General features: G+C 36.0%; 1 protein-coding gene across 1 annotated transcript in view; it reads right to left on the bottom strand.

The window, feature by feature from the left end:
- Positions 1 to 1,191: 1,191 nt before the first annotated feature.
- The window catches only part of LOC114049458 (mitogen-activated protein kinase kinase kinase 21-like), a 108,638-nt gene continuing 87,359 nt past the window's right edge, over positions 1,192 to 22,470 (bottom strand). The window contains 7 exon segments of the mRNA XM_027870707.1: positions 1,192 to 4,024; positions 5,428 to 6,192; positions 6,736 to 6,833; positions 7,346 to 7,496; positions 8,010 to 8,126; positions 13,853 to 13,975; positions 20,339 to 20,579. Coding sequence (XP_027726508.1) covers positions 3,642 to 4,024; positions 5,428 to 6,192; positions 6,736 to 6,833; positions 7,346 to 7,496; positions 8,010 to 8,126; positions 13,853 to 13,975; positions 20,339 to 20,579 — 1,878 coding nt within the window. The 3' untranslated portion in view covers positions 1,192 to 3,641.

The raw sequence follows: 22,470 nt of genomic DNA, 5'->3' as shown, positions 1-22,470 counted from the left end.
ATTCTAACATTTTAAACATTTGTAGCAGAATATGAGGCAACCTAATGTATTAGATAATTATTTGAACGGTGTTTGCAAAGCCATTTCTTAAGAAGCTGTTTATTTCTTCTTGGTTTCTATGACTTTAGCTACTAGGCATGGGGTGGGGGCTTGGTCTTTACATCCAGCCTAAGATTTTCCTTAGGAATAGTTGATGGCGTTTAGCAGTTTTCCATTCTTCTGTGACTGAAATTAAAAACATCACAACAAAACAAAACAAAAAAACCTTTCACATAAGCATAAATATTTAACAATGAAGCATGTGGTCTAAAGAGAAAGGTAAAAAGGTAAATTTAAGGTACAATTTGGTACTAATAATCTAACTAGCTATGCCCAAGCAGCAGTAAAACAAAAACTTTCTGAATCTCTTAATTTATAAATTACTCTGTAGTTTGATTCTCTCCCCAAACACATGAGAACTATATCGGACACTTTTTTAGCTGCTTCGTGCTTCACCTTCTAAAGTGATTAGCAGTTACCGGATATTGCTTGAAATTTGTTGGTAATTCAACAATGATTAAATGTACTCAATTAAATAGACACTTTATCAGCTCCAACTTGACCCTGGGAGAAAAGCTGCTTTTTGTTGTAAACTGCCTTACAAGAGAGCTCAAAGATACAACAATTTTGTTCTGTATCATAACATAAAACTACTTAAAATACATTTAAGAAAAATCTAACAAGATTTCAAATAGTCCAGGGTGAAATACAGCTTAAATGAGTTGTGACCAAAAGCAAAAAAAATAAAAACAAAAATGCCCACCCTGTGGCCAACCTTCTTCTCTCTGAATCTGGCTCAGCTGGTTTTCAGAGAGCAGATATATGATCCAGGAAGTGCTTGGGTCTGGACTCTAAGAACTTTAGCTTGACAGAACTTGCCAGAGCTTGTGTTCTGGTTGCAAAGCTATCTGAGGTCACCAACTGACCTTAAAGCTATTCGGTCAGTCAACAAGCATTTATCAAGGACCAGCTACATGCCAGTCTGAAGGTTGTAACGTTCATCACATTTATATGTGCATTTTGCTTACCAAACATCAGTGATATTTATCCTTTGGAAATTCTTTTTATCACTGGCTACAAAATAAAGTATCACAGAGATCTTGATTTAAGAATTTGCAGAAAGCCAAAGCCACTGAACAGCAGACTGGCTATTTAAAAAAGTTTATTTTTTAAAAAAATACAACATATGTAAACATCTTTCAGTCATAAGGCTTTGTAAAACAGCATATCAAGTAGATACCTTAAATTTCTGCAGTATAAGCACCTTAAATTGTTTACTAACAGTGATCACCTTAATTTATCTTTTATCCTAGAAAAACTATTCAATCTACATGAAATAAATACAACCATATTATGCTACAGACAGCAACACATTAAAAGAAATCACAAATTTACAACAAATCTTGATCATCTCCCCCACTTCCCCACCCCAATATCTGCAGTGGCATGTAAGATTGAATTCATACTTTTGATAGATAATTGTCTTTATTTATAATATACTTTCATATCTCAGTTCATCAGAATGCAAACTGGCCTAGAGAAACTACTAAAGGATCTAAAAGATGTACGGTTAGGAAAGGAAGTAATAAAGGAGTACAATGCAAAATGTTGTTTCTGTAGAAATAAAATTATAGGTAAGTAACTTAGGGGATTTTTTGTGTTTTTTTGGTTTTTTGGGGGCACAAATTCATTATTTTAGGCATCTCCTGCAATTTTGTCTGTAGGTTACATCCACTAATGGCTGAAAACTTAGTGGCCAACAATGTGTAATGTATTCATACAGACCAAAATTTAGCACTCATAATTCAACAAATTATCAAAAATTTAAACTTAAGTATTACAGCGAACAGTGATTTAATAGAATAATAATGAATTAAGTACCTGAGATTTTACTGCAACCTAGAGATTGTTTCCCTCAGGATAAGATATACATACCGTTAATCCTTTTATATTCTGGTCAGAGTAACAAAAACAATTACAAAATGTAGTCAAAAGATATAGCTTTATAATTTAAGTACCATTATTTTTTTTCAAAAAATTGTTTACTATGCACTTCAAACCTGAAATTTTAATTTTCAAGCACTAAAATTTCAGTTTAGTAAAATGTGCCTATTTAACTTGAATAGAAATTTAAAGAAAAAATTAAGCAATATTACTTTAAAAATTTATGGCAATTAAAAAAATAAGTGTGCTTCCAAACTGATAATAGTAAACAAGGTGACAGTTCACAAAATAGATTTTCTAGAAAGAAACCCACAAAATTTAAAAAGAGCACTATCATCCAAATAGAATTACAATTTTTAACAACTCAGTAGTCTATGAAATTCTTAGTGTACTCAGGGATATATTCTATATTCCCATTCCTGGGTAATTTCTATTTGCCTTTGCCTTTTAATAACTGTTCAAGATAAACCTAAAATGTCAAATAATTTCGTAAAATATTTAATTCCCAAGAGCTGATCTCTGATTTTGAAATGTGTTTTTTAAATAGTAAATTCTATTTGGTTTAAGGTGCTAAGTAATTTTGCCATCACTAAAATTATATTACCTTTGAAATAACAAAGCTTCGTTTAAATTCAGTTTACTTATTACGAAAAATATTTCTAGAGAATAAGAGTTGTGCATTTTCAGGTACAAAATAAGATGGTTACTTTTAGTTTAGGAGAGAATTTTAGAGTTCTCTCTTAACCAAGAGAAGAGCCAACTGAAAAAGCTTTCTTCAGTGGGTACAAGATAGTCATTAAAACATCATTGAGCTATATTAGCTTCCTCATAAATTCTAATGAAGTCAGTATTTGTAAGGCATATTCAGTGAGATTTACTCAAATAGGGTGAAGTCACTACATAAGCTGCCTGATAACCCTAATGTAAAGGTTAGTTAGTTTAATAGAATCCTACATTGATTTCAGTCACCTATTTTCAAAGTTATACAACATTAGCAAAGCAGCGTGGAGTTGTAGGTAGTCAACTTCAGAGCCGAGAACACCTGGGTTCAAATTCCACTTCTGACACATCCTGGCTGTGTGACTCTAGGTAAATCACCCAACCTCTCAGTGCTCTAGGCAATAAGATTGGAAGTTGCTAAAAAGGAGCCAGGTTAGAGGGAGCTTCCTCATCTAAGAGCTTCCTAGCCCTATCCTAGTGTTTTTTTGCATCACATCATTCACAATTAACAAATTTATAGCATTTTTTTTCTTCCTTTTTGAAGAAAGGGGAAAAGTGGTTCAAAGCATCATAATTTTTAGGAAGTCCTTCTTTTTGTGACTGGGGGACAGGGAGAGAGGGAGAAAGAGAAAAACAATCCTAAAAGTTAAGACTGATCAAGACTATTATCCAGCATATAGCTTTACATTATTGTGCATTTCTAGGTTTACACTTTTGCGCACTTCAAGTTACTAGGTGTGGTTCCAGTGAAAAGACAATATAGGCAAGCTAACAACAATGTTATATTTTTCCAAAAATTAAGACATCTACTACTGTTTTGGTAACACGGCCACAGCTTTTGAAAATACAGCAGCATGAAACATTAGAAGGTAGACACATGATTTTAAGTTGTTCTCATTAAAAACAGAAATGCTTTTAAAAGCATAAGGCACTTAAAATTAAGACAGAAATTCTTTCTCCAGTTCATATATAGATGGCCGGCTAGTTTTGCTCTTCATTCTGCATAGAGGCACAGTGTAGTCCCTGTTCTGACCTTCCACATCGAGGTCCAGTAGTGAGGGTACATGGAATTTAGTTCTTTCCTTGGTACTAAGTAGACAGTCAGCATTTAGTCCTGGGTTACCTGTCTGAGCAGTACTAGGTTTTGCACTTTCTGGAAGAACCTGCTGGGGATTTAATCCACTTCTCAGAGAAGAAGGGCGAGGTCTGGGTATGATACTGACAGCATTTGGCAGATTTCTCTGATGAACAGATGGGAAGTGCAGCATCCCAGAAACTTGAAGAAGTGGCAGTTCAGAGACTCCATTGGTTGAGCAAGTAACTATGAGAATGTAAAGACAAGATGTAATTAGAGGAATTTTAGCTTCTATTAAAAAAAGTCATATGACCATGATGGCTACGTCAATTAAGTAATCATTTGGAAGTGAGAATCTAATGGAAAAACGGTGGGCAAACGCCAGAGAGCTATCAAGCTATCATATCATAAACACTAGGACACTGAATATTTGCTTGAAGACATGTTGGTGACAGCTGTTTCATTTGCTACACGTGACTGGAAAATGTAGTGATACATAACCAAAAGGTATTTCAAAATATAGCACCATTATTAATTGTAATTTTTAAAGTAAATTTTAAAAATTCAGATTAGAATGAAGGTTGGGTAGAGTCTTTTGGAAACCATTCTTAAAAAAGTATATTTGTTTAAAATTACTCTAAAATCAATTTTTAAAAGCAGCTAAGATTATACAACCTTACAATACACAAATTTCTTTCTCTATGATTCTGAGACAGTGGTAGATTTCAAACACTGGTAACACCTCAGCTTAATACTATTTTTCATTGCTTCACATTTGGCTAACAAATGTTGATTATCTTACAAACAAAAGAAAAGTAGTCTAGTTCCTTATGGGTTTAGACAGAGGGTTCTACATGACTTGCAAACAGGGGTACTTTGTTAAAATGACTTTTTTCATGAATGGTTATTCTTCCACTCAAATATATAAAATATTTTTACTATTCTATTAATGCTCTAAGAGTTTTACTAACTTTTCAAAAGAACCTAAAAATGAAATACTCAGTGTTCTGAGTCAACAGAACAAAAGTCAACAAGGAGATCAAAATACTTGCTGGTAGCAGGGACTATGGTGGGGAGGAGAGTCTCGGTTCTTAATAGTGCTGAGCTGCCAATCTTAACTACACGTCTAATTTTCAGAGGATCATTATACCAATAAATAATAAAAAAGGACACTACCTTCTTACATATTATAGACCAGTTATTAGTTATTAATAAAATTAATTTGATAAAATTGATATGGGGGGGGTTAGCTTTGGCCATATATCCTGTTGAACTGTATGGTAAACTCCTGGTGAGGGAATTTCTTTTACCAATTAAGACTGGCACCTGGCAATTATTCTGTGAGTCTTTAATCTTACAGAGCTGCCTAGTGGCATTCTGATGATCACAAAACCAGGATATGTGAGAGCTAAGACTTGAACTCAGGAATTCCTGACTCCACAACCAATGCTCCATTTACCGCTTCCCCAGCCTCTCATTGTCAGATGGGTAAACTAGCTCTCACTATAAATAACAGTGGAAGTATATTTTAGGGAGAAAAGAAACTGGACCAGGAGAAGGAAACTCTAAGGCAGAAGAGTGTCCCAGAATAACTTATTTTTATCATCTAATGTAGATTGTTATATATTTACATATTTTAAACAACCCACCTGTAGTCTGAAAAGCATTTCCATCAGACACAGTGCGTCTATGGCATGACACCCTCATTTTTGATGAAGCATTATTTGGCACATTTCTAGACACTTGCTTTGTGAAAGGAGAAGAAGGCACATTCTTCGACAAGCTGTGATCAGTCACAAGTCCTGAAATTGCAGCAGGCTCACAGTTACTTCCCTGAATTACAGGGGAAACTCCTATAATGGGAATGTCTGTATCACAAGTACCCACAAATGTGTCTTCACTATCTGGGTGGAGCAAACATTTTGTGGACATGGAAGGCATAGACAGGAGGTTCACAGTGTTTGATGATGGGCTTAATGATGAAAGGTTAACATCTTCTCTTTTAGACTGCAATCTGGTAGGAGGGCTGGAACTTCTTCGTAATTTAGAAGCACGCTGAAATATTCCCTCACGTTTCTTCTTATCCTCTTTGGGCAACAATTCATCAGGAGGCTGTGCCTTATTTAGTTCCCTAATATCTAATCCCAAAGCTACAGAAGCCAATAATGCAGCACATCCATATAATGCAGATTCAGTTTTCTTTTTGGGGGGTGTTCTGCTAAGACTATTTGTGGGAGTCATTTGGGGAGTGCTGGCTGCAGAACTTGCAGAGGTTCCCTCTTCAAAGCTTTCAGGTTCTACAGTGTTATCTCCCTGATCATCTTTCCAAAGAGGTAGATCAACATAGGCCTGATTCATCAATTTCATTTGCTTTGGTCTTTTGTTGTCCAGTCCATCAGGGAAAAGTTTCTGCTCTGGAGAGACACCTAAATCAGAGGTATAGGTTCAAAGGTAGTAGTACCTTTTTTTTATAAAATAAAATTTCACAATATTTTGTTTTTACATCACCCACATTTCCCAATGTAATACCTCAATATCTTTTACTCTAATTCCCCTCTAATACCTTTTAAAATAAGTTGGTTCTGAGTTGCCTTGGAAAATTCGAAACTACAAGCTCAATAAAATAAATGCATCCACAATAAAATAATGTAAAGTCACAGATACTCTAATTGAGGTACTGAATCTTAACCTAGTAAAACAATGGATTATAATACATAGCATGAAGAGAATTTATTCCCAAGAAGACTATCTAACAATGGTGAAAAACAACAGGAAAGCTTGACAGCTTTATTTAATCTCTAAAGACGGAAGAGATTAGATAATACTACCTATTAACCCTCTCCTCCAAATAGATTCTCCTCAACACAAACATAAAAAAGCATTAAAAAGTTCAGATTTTAAGTCTAACACAAACAAATCCCAAGTTCTGAGTCTGTAACTATCACAAGCACATTTACCTTGTTGGTCCACAAATAATGAAGCTAAAGGCAGAGTTTTCTGATTTTTCATTAAGATAGTTGACCAAGGATTACTGCCATCCGAAAGGGGTCTTATTCTGAAAAAGAAATATGTTTTTCTGACATGAGAGAATCACACAAATTATAGCTTAGTAGCAGAGTAAAATCCAGTTAGATCATGGGGAAAGTGATTAAAGGACAATGTTAAGTTTTAATTTTGAAGAGTAAAAGAATAAAATCTTATTAGACTATCAATTTTTTAAAAGAGTTAATAAAGAATGATCAGTGTAATAATGCATATATTCAGATGTGTGTGTTCACATGCATAAGTCTATATGTAAGTACACAAACATATCTACCATGTGCACATGTATATGGGTATACATGGAACCTTTGGAATTCTGGAATGTCCTGAAGGAAGTAAGAAAAGTTTCAGAGACAAAATACAAGATGAGCAAGCAAAAATAAAAGTGAAGTAAAGCCTCATAATGAGAAGTTAAATCTTCTTAAAGGAAAGGCCAGCTAATTGAGTGATCAGATACAATAAGTACTAAAGGCAATGATATTAGTCACACTACAAGATGTAAAAATCAGCAGTAAATTGCTATACCTTTCTTTGCAGTCAGTACGTTCTTTTGTTTGAACTGAACTTGGTCCCCATGTACAGCCTTTCTTTTTGAAGTTTCTCTTCACATCTTCAAATTCTTCTTGGCGACAAGTGGTGCTTTTGCCCCATGTTCTATTGCTTTCATCTGAGGTGACTAGATACAGAGAAAAATCAATCACGGATCCATTCACTGCTTTGTTACAGTAATCAAATCACCAGTAGCACCCTCTTAGTTAGATACCTACTAAAAGGGCTTATTTACTTGATGAAGAAATGATTTATTTCACCCAAAGATACCACAAATTGCCTTTTCCAATCAAAAAAGCAGCAAGAGAATGGACAAAATAATTAGGAAAGATGCAAATTAAGAAAAAGGTAGCAGAAAGGATCTGGTCTTATTTTCACATGCTGTGACATTCATGATTTTCCATTTTTATTTGAAGAAAGAAAACCCAACTGAGCATTTAATTTTTATTTTATTTAGCAGAATAATTTCAATGAAATAATTGACATGTCTAACTTGTGGCATTACAGTTTCTTTAAGAGTTGAATTAGAGAACTTCACATTAATGTTTTATACTTAAATGCTCAGTCTTCAACCAAGTTTAATTATGATTAAAAAAAATTAGTCACAAAAACCCCCAAACCCTTTACAATTGTGTCTTGCCTTTTTTCATTCCCTCATAGGGAGGTACATATTCACTTGTGATATCTACATCTTGCTGGTACACATATATACTGTTTCTCCGGTCATGAGAAGTACTTACATCTGATTTTGAAATCACTGGGGAAAAATTGTTATTATTACTATATATTTAGTGAATATACCATCAATAAGCTAAAGGATGCAAAAAAGTTATAAGATTAGTCATGATCTTTAATAAGCATAAATGTGTCAAACTCAGGCCAGCATTGCCTGAGGCCAGAACCAGATTAAAATGTAATTGGGAAATATTTAAAAGTAAATAAAAAGACAATAAAAAACATAGATAATGTTGATTTGTGGTTAAATCAATACACAATCAATATGCAGCTGGTAGGGATCCATTTCTACGTGATACCACATAACCCTAACATCCTGAGAGTTATAAGATAAAATGAGGGCCTGTGTTCTTCACTTTTAAAAAAAAATTACATTTGAAAAGGATAAGGAGATTAAATACACACATACACACATTTGAATTTTGTTTAAGGTTAACCACATTCTCATCAAGTGAACTTGTACACCATCAGTCCTTGAAAATTTAATCTTCAACTTTATCCTTTAACATTATTTCTTAATATGTGTGTATAAATAAAACCTAGCTTTCATGTTGTGCTTTTATTTGACAAACTTTTATCCCAATCTTCTGAACTTTAACTTAACTAATAAATACATGAGATTCAGTTTGGAACTCTTACTAAATAGATCTCCACATGCATCTTGGATGTGCCTATTTATGTGGTCTCCCCGCATTAGACTATCATGTCCTTAAGGACAAGGATTACTTTCCCCCACCTTTTGCATCTCAAGTGCTTAGCATAGTACCTGGCATGTAGTAAGTGCTTAATAAATACTTTTTGACACATACATGCATGCTTACATATATATGTGTGTGTTCACATGCATAAGTCTATATGTAAATACACAAACATATCTACCATGTACATAATATATGGGTATACATGGAACCTTTGGAATTCTGGAATGTCCTGAAGGAAGTAAGAAAAGTTTCAGAGACAAAATACAAACTTGCCAAACCGCCTCATTTAGTTTTCATCCTATTATTTTTTTTTCCTAAATAGATATAGAACTTCTGGCTTCCACTGATCTACTTCCCACGAGTATAAAACGAACAATCAATAAGAACATATTGAACTCTTACTATCTTTAGACCACTGTTTACTGCTAGGAAACCGACTCCCGGCCTCATGAAACATAAAGCTTCATAAATAAAACAAAATCACCATGTTATATTACTGTTGAGCATTGAGTGCTGGAATTGGAAGTGAGAGAAATGGAAGTTGAATCCCATCTCTGATACCTAAGAAGTAACTGTGGGCAAGTCATTTAACCTCAGAAGACTTCAGTTTTCTCGCATGAAAATTGGGATAATAACACCAGGAGCTCTTGCATCATAGGGCTGTCACAAGAATCCAGTGAGAGGATGTATACAAAATCACATTAAAGAGCTATATCCATGTATTTCATGAGGTCTAATTGGAGTTGGGTACCAGAAAAAGAAATCAGGAAACCTTCACAAAGAACATGACATCCAGGATAAATCTGAAGGGCAGGCAGGAAATTCCACAGGGGAAGAATGGGAAGAAGCATACGTCAGACACAAAGAGCAACCTGAATAAAGGTACTGAGGTAGGAAGGTTCCAAGCATGCTCAGGGGGTAGGCAGTCCAGTTTGACTGAAGTATAATATGTGAAAGATGAGGCTGGAAATGTAGAGTGACGTCATATTGTGGAGGGCCTTCCATGCCAAACAAAGGAAGATGAACTTTAGTCAGGAACCACTGAAGATTGTTGAGCACACTGCTGGTGTTTCAAGTCAAAGGCTATGTGAATTAAACCCACAAAGTGCAGCAAGCTACATGTCATCTTATTTTTCCCCTTCTTTAACAAATAATTAGCAACCTATCAATTATTTTTAAAAAAATGCTCTTAATGAATCTTAGAGCAACCAAATAAATTCAAATTCATGTTATAATAATATGTGAAACTAAAGTCAATAAGAAAGCCTCTGATGCTCCCTACTAGTAGTACTTCCCCAGATCATTTTTGTATTGATACATTTATGCATCTATAAAGGTTGTTCCAAAAGTCTAATGCAGTTTAAACTTAAGTCACATACATACATTACAGTGGAAGTAGGAAGAAAGTTTAGGTGGATATTGCACTAGTCCAGGAAGGTATAAATGAGGAGCTATATACTAGGGTGGTGGCAATGGAAACGGGGTGGCAACAGATGTAAGAGATTTGTAACATAAGTTAATTGTGTTTAAGTTTACACAGGTGGATGGAATGGCAGAGTCAGAATCTAAAGAATCAAAATTCAGTGCTCTTTCTACTATGCCACACCATCTTATTTATTACAACCTTAGGAAAGAATTCTGTTTTGGTTAAAACAGAGAGAAGAAAGGAATGTTAGCTGTAAAGTCTAAAGTGGTAGAAACATTTGTTAGGAAAGAGGCTGGAGATCCAAAAGGTATTGTAGAAAGACCAGGAAACTGGCAGACCAATATGAAATGGGCCTAAGGATGAATAATCCTTAAGTAACTACATACCAAATTGGTGAGACTGGATGATGAAGACTGAGGAACTGGTACAAGATAAATCAGATTGGTGTGGCATGCTTTGCTGCCAAAACTTTGGCAGTTTATCAAGCCCAGAGTTTAAAACAGGATTTGGAGTGTTATGAGAGGGAGGAGTCAAAGATGACATTGAGGATGTGGGCCTGGGTGACTAGTATGGTAGTACCCTCGACAGCAAGGGGAAAATAAGGAAGAAGTGAAAGTGTGGAGTGAAAAATAATGGACATACTGAGACTGAAATGCCTATGGGACATCCAATTTGAGATATCCAAACTGGTGATGTGGGACTGAGCTCAAGATGGAGACTATAGCTGGATATATAGATATGTTAATCCTTTTCACTCAGATAATAACTGAACCCAAGGGAATTAATGAGGTCACCAAGTGAGAGTAGAGAGGGAAAAAAATGACCCAAGACAGAGCCTTGAGGGTCACCTAGGTAGTGGGTATGACATGGATAAAGACTCAACAATGGAAAGTGAGGAGAACTAAGAAGAGTCAAATGGGTAGTAAGTAGTAAGAAGGGTTATTAATTAACCAAAGGCTTAAAAATAGAGAGCACCTGCTAAACAGAAACTATCCTCGAGGAGTGAGAGGGCCTATGATGGTACAGCAAGAACAAGAGCTTCTGGGACCTAAGCCAACAGAAGAGAGTGAAGCAGAAACAGGAGAGATATTTCTCTTGGACATTACCCAAGGGACACGTAACAGAAAGAGAGAGAAGTCAAGGAAGTCATTGGTACTAGTCATCCAAGGAGTTAGGAATGAGTGACCCAGTGTGAAGGAATAGAGTTTGGATCTATAATCAGGAAAAGTTATTTCTGAAAAATACATGATTACTGAGAACTGATGATAAAGAATGGTACTCCTACCCAAGAGGTGATGGACTAACTACGCAGAATAAGATAAATATTTTTGGACATGGCTAACAAAAGAATTTGTTTTGCCCAACTATGCATAATTATTACAAAGGTTTTGTTTTTCTCTATTCTCTCCCCAAATGTGGAATGGACAGAAGGGAAAGGGAGAGAAGGTGGACTTCAGAAAAACCTGGAAAAACTTACATGAACTGATGCTGAGTGAAATGAGCAGAACCAGGAGAACACTGTATGTAGTAACAGCCACATCATGGGATGATTGACTTTGATAGACTTAGCTCTTCTCAGCAATGCAAGGATCTTAGACATCTCCAAAAGACCCATGATGGAAAATGCTATCCACATCCAGATAAAGAACTATGGAGTCTGAATGCAGATGGAAGCATACTATTTGCTCTCTTTTTCTTTTGTTGTTGTTTTATTTCTTCTTTCTTGTCGTTCCTCCCATTAGTTCTTCTATATTATATTAATTCTATACTATACTATATTATACTATACTATATTAATTCTATACTCTACTATATTCATTCTTCTATACATCATGACTAATGTGAAATATGCTTAATATGAATGTATAAGTAGAGACTATGTCAGATTGCATGCCATCTTGGGCAGGGAGGAGAAGAAGGAGGAGGAGAAAATTTAAAACTCAAAATCTTATGGAAGTGAATGTTGAAAACTAAAAAATAAATAAACTAAAAACTAAAAATAAATAATTTTTAAAAAGATTTAAAAAAAGGAAGGTAGAAGGGTTAAGATCATTAAGGTTGATTCATTCTCCTTAGCCACTGCCAACAAAATAGTATTTATTGCTATTTTAGTTTATTCACGCAAGAACAAAATAGAAATGTTTACTAAATGTAAAAAGTAGAGTTATAGAGAAATATACTTAGAGCTTTTCCATACATACATATAGATATATGTATATCATATATGCATATTATACACACACTACACACACACATATATATGTGCACACATATACATATGCCAGTAATGCTAGTCTATTAAGAACCTGTGATTTTCCTTCACCTTAGGCAGATCAAAATCCCTCCATAACTTAACAGTTCTCAGTTAGTTCTATAGTTACATATGTATTAGGTATCAGCAATGAGACTGGAACTCAATACCTGAATCCAAAGTCTACTACACCAAGTTGCCTTCTGTGAAAATTACTCAATTGCTCAATTCTCCAAGGAATTTCTGATGTCAGCTGTGCTAATCTGTCCAATCTAGGCCAATGAATATATGACCCTCAATTAAGCATAATACATTTGTTAATGATTTAGCAGAAATACTCTTCCTGTCAAAAATGGATGTGGAAACACAAATCACTGCCCTAAAATGTCTTACTTCATTATACAAATGATCACTACCAGATGCATCAACAGGCACACACATGAAACAGATTTTATCGGGTTTTAAACACTTTTTCTTGTTTGAAGTCAATCACCTTTGGTGGGGGAGAAACCATCAGTTTTTGGGTTTTTTTTTTTTAATTCTAGTAGGTTTTCATTTAGCAACTAATTTGAAACTCAGATTAGCACAGGCAATAGGAAAAATGGATGAATATGATTTCTTGTCAAATAAATAGTTCTTTCTCCAAGAATCGTAACTATTTCTGAGAAGAGGAAAAGGAAAGGAGAGAAAAGGTAGAAAGGGGGAATGGGAGTGGAAAGAGGCAATTAGGGGAGAAGAGCAGAAGGGAGAGAGAGAAATCTAAATACTTCCTAGACTGTTAATCTTGAGGTGAGAGAGTTAAATATCCTATCTTACAAGATAATGATAAAATTATAAAATAATTTCTCAAACTCTTCATTCTACTTCAAAATCTTCATCTACCCAGTAAGACTACCATAATATTGTAGTATTCATCTAAATATCTAAAGCTGTGTAGTTTTGTTTTTTCTCCTTTTGGTATTTAAGGAACTGTACTGAATCTGAAAATACTAACTCTGAATCCAAGAAATGTGACAGCTATCCCACAAAAGGACAGTTTCCTGAGATAGTAGTGAATTTCCTTCACTAGAGGTCTTCAAATAAAGGCCAGATGGTCACTTGCTAGGGCATTATAAATCGGATCCTATTCAGATACGGGTTGGAGACTGAATGGCCTCTCAGGTCCCTGCCCATTTTGAAATTCTGTGATTTCTCAGGAACCCAAGCCCAACTTTTATTTTCCAAAATAGCTAAAGAACATATATATTTGCTCACAATGCATTAAACATTTTTTTATTATTATTGGTTCAAAACAATCATTATAATTAATTAGACTTATATAATAGTGAGAAGATGAGCGTGACTGAGGACAGAAGAAATCTATAGCTTACGTTGTATAGCTCGAAGCCGAGGAATTATTGTTGGACTACTTGGTGGACTAGAACTGTTACTGTTTAAACTTCTTCGTTTGTCCAAATTTGGGGACGCCTGCACTGTTATTTTATGCTGGAAATCTGTTGGATAAAAAAAGTAAATAACACTGAATTTTCATTGCAGGTATATAAATTAAGTCTTGTACACCTATTTCTTTGGCATATAAATCAAGCAAAAAAAAACAGTATAGGAAATGGCAAATAACATAACCCATAGCTCTTTCCTCAAAAGAATACATCTTCTGAACTTAATTTATAGCACTGGAGTCTTGCCTATAAATTCATTGTAAGTGGAATGTGGGAATTCATAAAACCAATAAGTAAGAAAAACGGCCCAGTAGTACACTGGGATAAATAGCGTATAACAGGATACAACGAAAAGAAAACAGTCTTAAGTTCTTTCTTAACAGAAGATAAGCATTGTTGTTGCATTCTATTGCATGAGCAGGAGAATATGACTGTTTGAAAGTATTAAATACAGGTCAGGCAAACTGCAAGGACAAAATTAACAAGAAGACATCAGCTAATTTCTAGTAGAAGTAGAGTCCCTTTCTCTCCAAAGAGTTCCAAGTGTTTTTGTTGAAAAACAAGCAAACAAACCACAATGCCACTTTTGCCTAAAAGTACAATCCCTCTTAAATGCTTTATTTTCTAGAAGCAGAACTTAAATCTATGAATCAAAGTCCATCCCTTCAGATGGCATACAGATTGACCTTTCATGATAAAGGTGTGCACTGGTGATTGAGCATTCGAGTGCCTGGGTTCAAATCATGCCTGTTACTAAATATCGGTGTGACCTTAGCCAAGTCACTCTCCTCAGTTTCTCCGTCTGCATTATGAGGGGATTGGCCTCAAAGGCCCTTCCGGCTCTAGATCTATGAGAATATACACGCTTCCATTTCAGAGGCAAAACAATAATAAATGTATTTTATTTAAAAAAAAAAAAACAACGTTTCACTGATGCCTGGTAAAAAGCTCTACTATCATAATAATTCTAATCACTTCCTCCTTAAAGAGGTGAATCCTACACAAAAAAGTAAAGACTTCTGGTGGGAGTCTGAGGATGGCTTCTGCCTCTTAGCATCTCTAGATTCGCTCCATTTCCAGTTCAAACACCACCTCCTGCATGAGAGGTGAACTCTCCCGATTGCCCCACCCTACCCGAGTTGCCAGAGACGTCCCTCTGGAGTTAATCTCTATTTATTTTGTATCTAGGATCACAGACTCATAGATTCAGAGCTTAGAAGGAGTTCAGAGGTAGTCTGACTGAAGTCTTTTCAACTGAAGAGAAGGAACTGAGGCCCAGAGAGACTAAATAACTTGCCATAGGTCACACAGGTACTGAGTACAGAGTTGAGATTCAAATTCAGATCAGTTGACTGCACATTCAGGATGCTTACCAATGTACCATGCTAGTGTTTCCCTAGAGAGACTGAGAGATCCTTGAAAGAAAGGACTGTTTCACCTTCATCTTTGCATCCTCAGCGCCCAACGCTAGCACAGAATAGGCACTTATTATGTGCTTACTGATCTTAAATTTGCTGACTAAGGACTAGCCTAAGTTCAGAATGGCTCATTACCATCACCTTACCACCAACTGATGACACACTTTGATAGCAAACCTTTGAAGAATGTTTACTGGTGTGGTGATGCACATCAGATGGAGACAGTACCCCAAATGACAAAATTATGGATCTTCTGAAGCATAAATGTTATCATGCTATTTATTATCAACAAGACTAAAATATGAATATTTCTATAAATAATTTGACTATTTCAAAAAATGTGAGTGCTTTTACTTTAAAGATTTGCCCCAATCTCTCTTCAGTTTTCAAGACATTTAAACCTTCAAAAATGAAAAAAATCATCTTAGTATTTACCTATTATACTTTCTAGGCATTCCTGTCATCATCTATTATATTTGTAGGGGAGTAGGAGAGCAGGGAAGAGACTAAGACAGATGAGGAGAGTGGGTTTTATAACAACCCAGCACCATCTTGTGGACTGATAAGTAAATAGCAATGTTGGGTTTTATGTAACAGAACTAAAAATTTATTATTCTTTTCAGAGAAAAAAGGGAGCACATATCAAAAGCCAAAAGGTACCATGGAGATCATCTAGTCCATCCTTCTCCATTTACAAATATAGAAACTGAAACCCAGAAAGGGAAAGTCACTTGCTCACGATCACATAGGGAGTCAGAGGCAGAATTTGAACCCAGGTCCTCTGACTCCAAATTTGCTCTCCACTACACCATGCTGGAATTGTTTTAGAATTTTAATTATAGTTCAATTAGGACTCCCTTTTCAAGAGCCAACCTGAAAGTTAAAAGCTGACAAGTTGATTTATTTTTTGACCAAAAATGTCTCCTTTCCTCAGATAAAGAAAAAAGACCCATGAAGTATGATCCTGGAATGAAATAAATCTGATATGAACTTAAGACTATCTTTATCTTCTCTGGATGTAAGCCAAGGTACACTTTAAGAAGAAAGCAAGTATATTGAGTTATATTTCATTATTCTGTGAAGTGAAGATTACAGACTTGGGTTGGTACATTATCACTTTTTCTATAAAATACTTCTTAAACATAAGTTTCTCAAATATTCCCTAAAGTGAAAAACAGGATTCTAGATTCAGAGTTCAAAGTAAATAAATAAATAAGTAAAAGACAGATAGGTTTTGAATTCAAAGAGACTTGGGAGCCCAGTGGTTCAATCCTTTCATTTTACAAAAGGTTTAGATGATTTGTGCAAGGTTACTAGGGTAGTAAGTGGCAAAGACAACATATTTGCTTGGTTGAGATAGTCTTACTAAATATTTTCAGACACATTAAAGAAGAAGGCCCCAAAGACGAGAAGATAAAAGTCTTGTCAGTCAGTCAGCCAAGAAATATTGATTATTCACTTATTATATGCCAAGCACAGTGCAAAAGACTGAGGATACAAAGAAAGGTAAGAACAGTTTACATTCTAAGGGGGAAGACAGCATGTAAATAACTATGTACATACCAGATATATGAGTAAATAGCAGGTCATTTGAAAGGGGAAATTACTAGAAGCAAGGGGGCCCAGACAAGGCCTCCCGCAGAAGGTAGGGTTTGAGCTGTATCTTGTAGGAAGCCAGGGAAACTAAGAAGCAGAACTAAGAGGGCAGAGCATCCTATGGTTGGGGGAACAGCCAAGATGTAGGGTCCACAGATGAAGTGTTATGAAAAACAGCAAATTAGGCCAGGGTAGTTGAACCAGTGAGTATGTGGAGGGGAGTAAGGCCTAAGAAGACTGGAGACACAGAAAGGAGCCAAGTTATGAAGAGCTTTAAACACTAAGCAAAGGACTTTATATTACTGGAGGTAACAAAGAGTCACCAGCAACTTATTAAGCTGGCAGATAACAGGGTCAGACCTGTGTATTAGAAAAATCATCTTGGCAGCTGAGTGAAAGATGGATTAGAAGAGGGAGAGATTTGAGGTAGCAAGAATGACTAGCAGGTTTTTTGCAGTACTCCAGGTGAGGTGATAAGGCCTAAACTAGGTGGAGGCTCTGTGAAAGGAAAGAAATGGACATACAGGACAGAAGCTGTTAAGGTACAAATGTCAATATTTGACAATGGATTGGATATATGAGGCAAGGGCAAATTAACAGTTGAGGAAGATACCAAAGATACAAGTCTGGGTGACTGGGAGGATGATGGCTTCTTTGACAGTAGTAGGAATGTTGGGAAGATGGGAGGATTTTTGGGAAAAGAGAATGTGTTCTGGTTTGGACATATTGTGTTTGCTATGTCTATGAAACAGACTGATTTAACATCCAGTTCAAGATGTCAAAAAGGCAGTTGGCAATGTGGGACTCAGGAGAGAGTCAAAGGCTGGGTATACAGATGTAGGAATCATCTGCACAGAGATAATAATTGAACCCACAGGAGCTGAGGAGATAACAAAGTGAGTTAGACTAGAGGGAAAAGGGAAGAGGGTCCAGAGTACAGCCTTGTGGAATACCAACAGCTAGGGCATGTGACATTGATGAAGGAAAGGCAAAAAAAAAAAAAAATATTCAGAAGGAGCAGCCAGACTGACAGAAAAAGAACTAAGAGAAAGGAATGTTTAAAAGGCAGAGTATACAGAGAAGAAGGTGATCAACAGTGCCATATGCTATAGAGAAATCAAGAATGATAAATTGAGAAAAGACCCTTAGACTTAATAATTACAAAATCATTAATGACTTTGAAGAGGGTAGTTACAGCTAAATGATGAGGTCAGAAGACAGATTACAGAGGGTTTGTAAGACCTTGTAAGAGAGTAAAAGGGTTAATGAGACAATGAAAGGGAATGCCTGGAAAACTCAAGGAGAGACAGGAACATCTGGAACAGGTATTGTGAAGAGTGGGACAGTGAAGTGATTAGGGAAGAACAGAAGATCTGTTTGCTGTAATGAAGGTCCTGTCAGTTAATATAAATTTGTAGAAGACCCAGTCAGCACAGTTTCTAGATTCTCTCCAGCTCCACAGGAGCAAGTGAATAAAAGTGAAGGAGAGACGCGGCTAGAGTAATTCAGGGCTGGGATTTGACAAGGCAAGATAGGACAAAGGTACAAGAAATTCAAGATTATGGGTAGCAGACTTGAGTTGGTTCAACAAGGGCTAGATATAGAGAAGGGAAGATAGTATAGCCAGTGCAACAGTGATACCCGGGAAAAGATAAGAGGGGTGGAGGGAATGGAGGTCACAGAGAGGATGAAGAATGGGAAAGATGGAGTAATAAAAGATTATGATCAGATAAAGGAATTTCAAAGTTCACGGACAAGGACACAGAACATTTACGGGAGATGGCAAGACTAACCGTATGACTATTTTTGCGTATAGCTGAGGTATGGTGGAGGAGTCAAGGGAATTGAAACTGGGAAGTTAGGGTATTTGAGGGAGCATCAATATGTATCTTTAAATCTCCTAACAGGATTGCAGGAGATGGGGAGGAGAAAAAGACTATGAACCTTGCACTGAACTCATTGAGGAAGGAAGGAAAATATCCTAGATGTTGATAAATAATTGCCATTCAGCCACCTGGATGCAGACTCAGTAATACATTTGGATAGTATGAACCTTAAAGGAGGAGAGGTTCCTTAGTGATTATAGGAGACGGAGGGTCTGTGAGTATTAATGGAGAGCAGACAGTACTTTCACTCTTCCACCATGACCAGAGTTGGGAGAGAAAGTGAGGACAGTACTGGAAAGAGTGATGAGTGAACATATGTCTTTGGAAGGGAGCTGTGTTCCTGTGAGGGCTAAAAAGCTGAAGGCATGAGAAAGAAAGAAGTTTAAGAGGAAAGGAAACTTTTATCTATGCAGCAGGAATTCCAGAGGGTACAGTGAAAGGGCAGGCAGATCTGGAGTGGGGCAATAGAAGGCTAGAGTGGATAGGCCTGAGGCAGTAGCAAGATGAGCATGAAGAATAGGGTTTGCATAGCTGCCACCAAGAGTTCAGGATCACTAAGATGTGGAGACTCTTCTAAAAAGTGAGCAGTGAGCCCAGAGTTAGATAGAAGTTTTTTGAATGAGACAGGAGAAGAAAATGTTCAAGATCTTCCCTTGAGGTTTGGCCTCCTGGCAAATGAAAATGTGCTCTGTGAGACCCAAGAAGGCCATTCTCAAAGCAGTCAGGAGCAAGTAGAGGTCAGGGTGCCTTGCTTGCCTTGTATCCTGGGGAAGGGTTCAGCTTGTCCAAAGGGCATCCTGGGGCAGTCATCTATCTGCACAGGCTCTCCAACCCTCATTATGAAGCAAGAGAAAGTTCAGGAAACTGGTGTGCCTGTTGCTATGGCTAAAAGTTGGCAAGAGTAGGGGATCCAATATTCAAACCCAGGGCCTCTGACTCCAAATCCATCAATCTGCTGCACCACACAGTGCCACCTGCCAAAATAATTCACCTTAAAATACTACAGCATTTCTGTAGTATTTCAATAATTCTCTAGGCAGCAGTCAACCAACAAGCAACTGCTGATGGATTATTTGCTGGGATGCTGAACAGTTATACATTGGACTAGATGGCCCCTGAGATATTTTCCAACTCTGGAATTCAATGGTTCTGACATATCATACATAGGTACCAGTCAACTACAAAAGAAGAAAGAAAATATAGTTCTATCTTTATGCTACTTCTTATGAACATATAAACAGTTCATTATAATCACATGGAAGAGGTAAGGAAATATATCCAACTTTAGGATTTAAAACCATCTTTTCCCCTTTCTCCAAAAACGTAGAGATTCAGAAAATTGTTTAAATGACTTAAATATGTTAAAACTGGGTCAAAAACAAGCAAACAAACACACAAACAACCTGGGCCAAAGACCGAGGGCATTTTTGTGTCAATACATAATAAATTTCAGACAGACTTGTTTTTCTCTTTTAAATACACATAAAAATCTATGAAAATTCAAGTCAAAATCACACCTGAGGGTAAACTAATCCGATGTCCATCTTTGAGTTTTAAACGGCTTCTCTTAAATTTTCCTTTCCTCTTTTTTACATTAGGCTTCTCTTGATTTAACTGGAATATCAAAATGTTGAGTTCGCGCTCTAAAACATCAATCTCTCGTTCTGCTAGTTGTTGCTCGCGCCTCTTCAACAATTCTTCCTGTGACTTCTGCTGAAGGGCTGCTCTAGTCAGCTCCTCTTCACGGGACCGCAGCTCCTACAACAAGACAAAAAAGTCACATGTCCATACGTAGACATGTACGTTCAAACCCACATATATACAATAAATTGGATTAAGGTATGAAAACATTACATTTCTGATCTTTTATGTATCCAAATAAGTTATTATTCTACCAAGAGCCTTATCCCCTGCAAAACTGAAATGTTGATCTATCTCTTTCCTGCCCCCTCAACTACGCAGAAATTCCAGTCTTCAAAGGGCAGATCGCTTTGTAGGTGAGAAAGTCAGTGCTAAGACTTTTTCAGTACATAATTATTAACTTAGGCTAAACTCAAATGCCTCTGCACAGGCTCAGTCTTGCTCTTTGTATTTCTCTAATATGTACAAACTCTCTTGACCTGGCCCCTCTCATGCAGGTGATAACATACCAACATGGTTCACTGGGATCCATTTTAAATACACCCACTAAGAAAAAATCCAAACTTACAAAACAGATGAATTTAGGAAATTATTCACATTACAAAATGATTCTTTATTTTTTATTTATTTATTTATTTTTTGTTGGGCAATGGTGGTTAAGTGACTTGCCCAGGGTCACACAGCTAGTAAGTGAGCCACCTAGCTGCCCCCAAAAGGATTCTTTACAGACAGACTGAACAAGACTTCCTTAATCATTAGCAACTTAAGTTTATGTTCACAGAACTACTCACAGAGAAAGGAAACTTAAAAACTCAAGTGTGGTTATCAATCAAACATTTTAGTATATCACCTCAGAATTTCATATATAAGTCTAAGAGAAGGGAACACTCATTTGTAAAGTTCACCTTTATTTCCAAATCTTTATGGATTTAAACAGTAGATAATAAAATTCTGTTAAAATACTTTATGATTTATGATTTGCCAATAGTAATGATTTCTTTTTTAAAAGACAATGTATGAACTAAAGAAAATCCATAGAGTGTTTCATCTTACTAATTACTAATTCAACATTATATCTAAGCAATTCTATAATTTTAAACAATGTTCTCTCTCAACTTTTGCCCCGTGTTTTGGCCTTTATCTAGGACATTAATACTCCCTTTAGTGCTATACCATTTTACTTTCTTTTCTAGATCACCCCACTAATAAATCAAGCACCTGCAGAAAAAGCAAGAAATTTATAAGCTTCCATTTACACAGCTCCAGCCACATTTCATCTTAGAACAGTCTATTAAGAGTGTCTTTGTTAGAAACCACAGCTATCTTTTCAGATAAAATGTTAGTTATATATGTAGCTATACACTTTGTATTATAGTTTCTTATACCATATAAGCAAGTCACATTTTAAATATACCTATTGTATATTTACACATACATTTGGATAGTATGAACCTTAAAGGAGGAGAGGTTCCTTAGTGGAGAACCACATCACATAAGATAGATTCACAAAAGAAAATGAGGCTGAGGAAACTCAAATAACATCAATCTTCCCTAAACCCCTTGTCCAGAAAGTATTCGCAGACAGATTCAAATGGCAATCTAATTCCAAATCTTCACAGAAAACAATCCCAAAAAACCCTGCTTCCACCAAAAAAAAAAAAATTAAAAAAACAAACACTACTACAGTATGGTAGCAAATCAATACAGAACAATTTCCCTAATTTAGATCCAACTAACTCTACCTTAGCTAGAAGTTTACTTTTTCAAAACCAACGGGAAAAGCGTGGGGAAAGAGATTTCTCAATAGACAATATAAATAAGATTGCAGGACAGAAGGGCAAACTTACTTCAAATGCTGTGAAGCACCCTAGCTTTCTTCAAATGACTTCTGGGTACAAAATACCATTCACCTTTAGCAATTTATTAATTCTTCTACTTAATAACTTTGGTAAATGTTAATCCCTGTTTATGAATTAAATTTATTTCTTTAAAAATATTGTACAAATGG

Source organism: Vombatus ursinus, unplaced genomic scaffold, assembly GCF_900497805.2.
Source record: "Vombatus ursinus unplaced genomic scaffold, bare-nosed wombat genome assembly UNPS02014798.1, whole genome shotgun sequence".
In the NCBI taxonomy this organism is placed as follows: domain Eukaryota; kingdom Metazoa; phylum Chordata; class Mammalia; order Diprotodontia; family Vombatidae; genus Vombatus; species Vombatus ursinus.
Note: the sequence above shows the minus strand (reverse complement) of the source record. Positions and strands in the feature narration are given on the sequence as shown.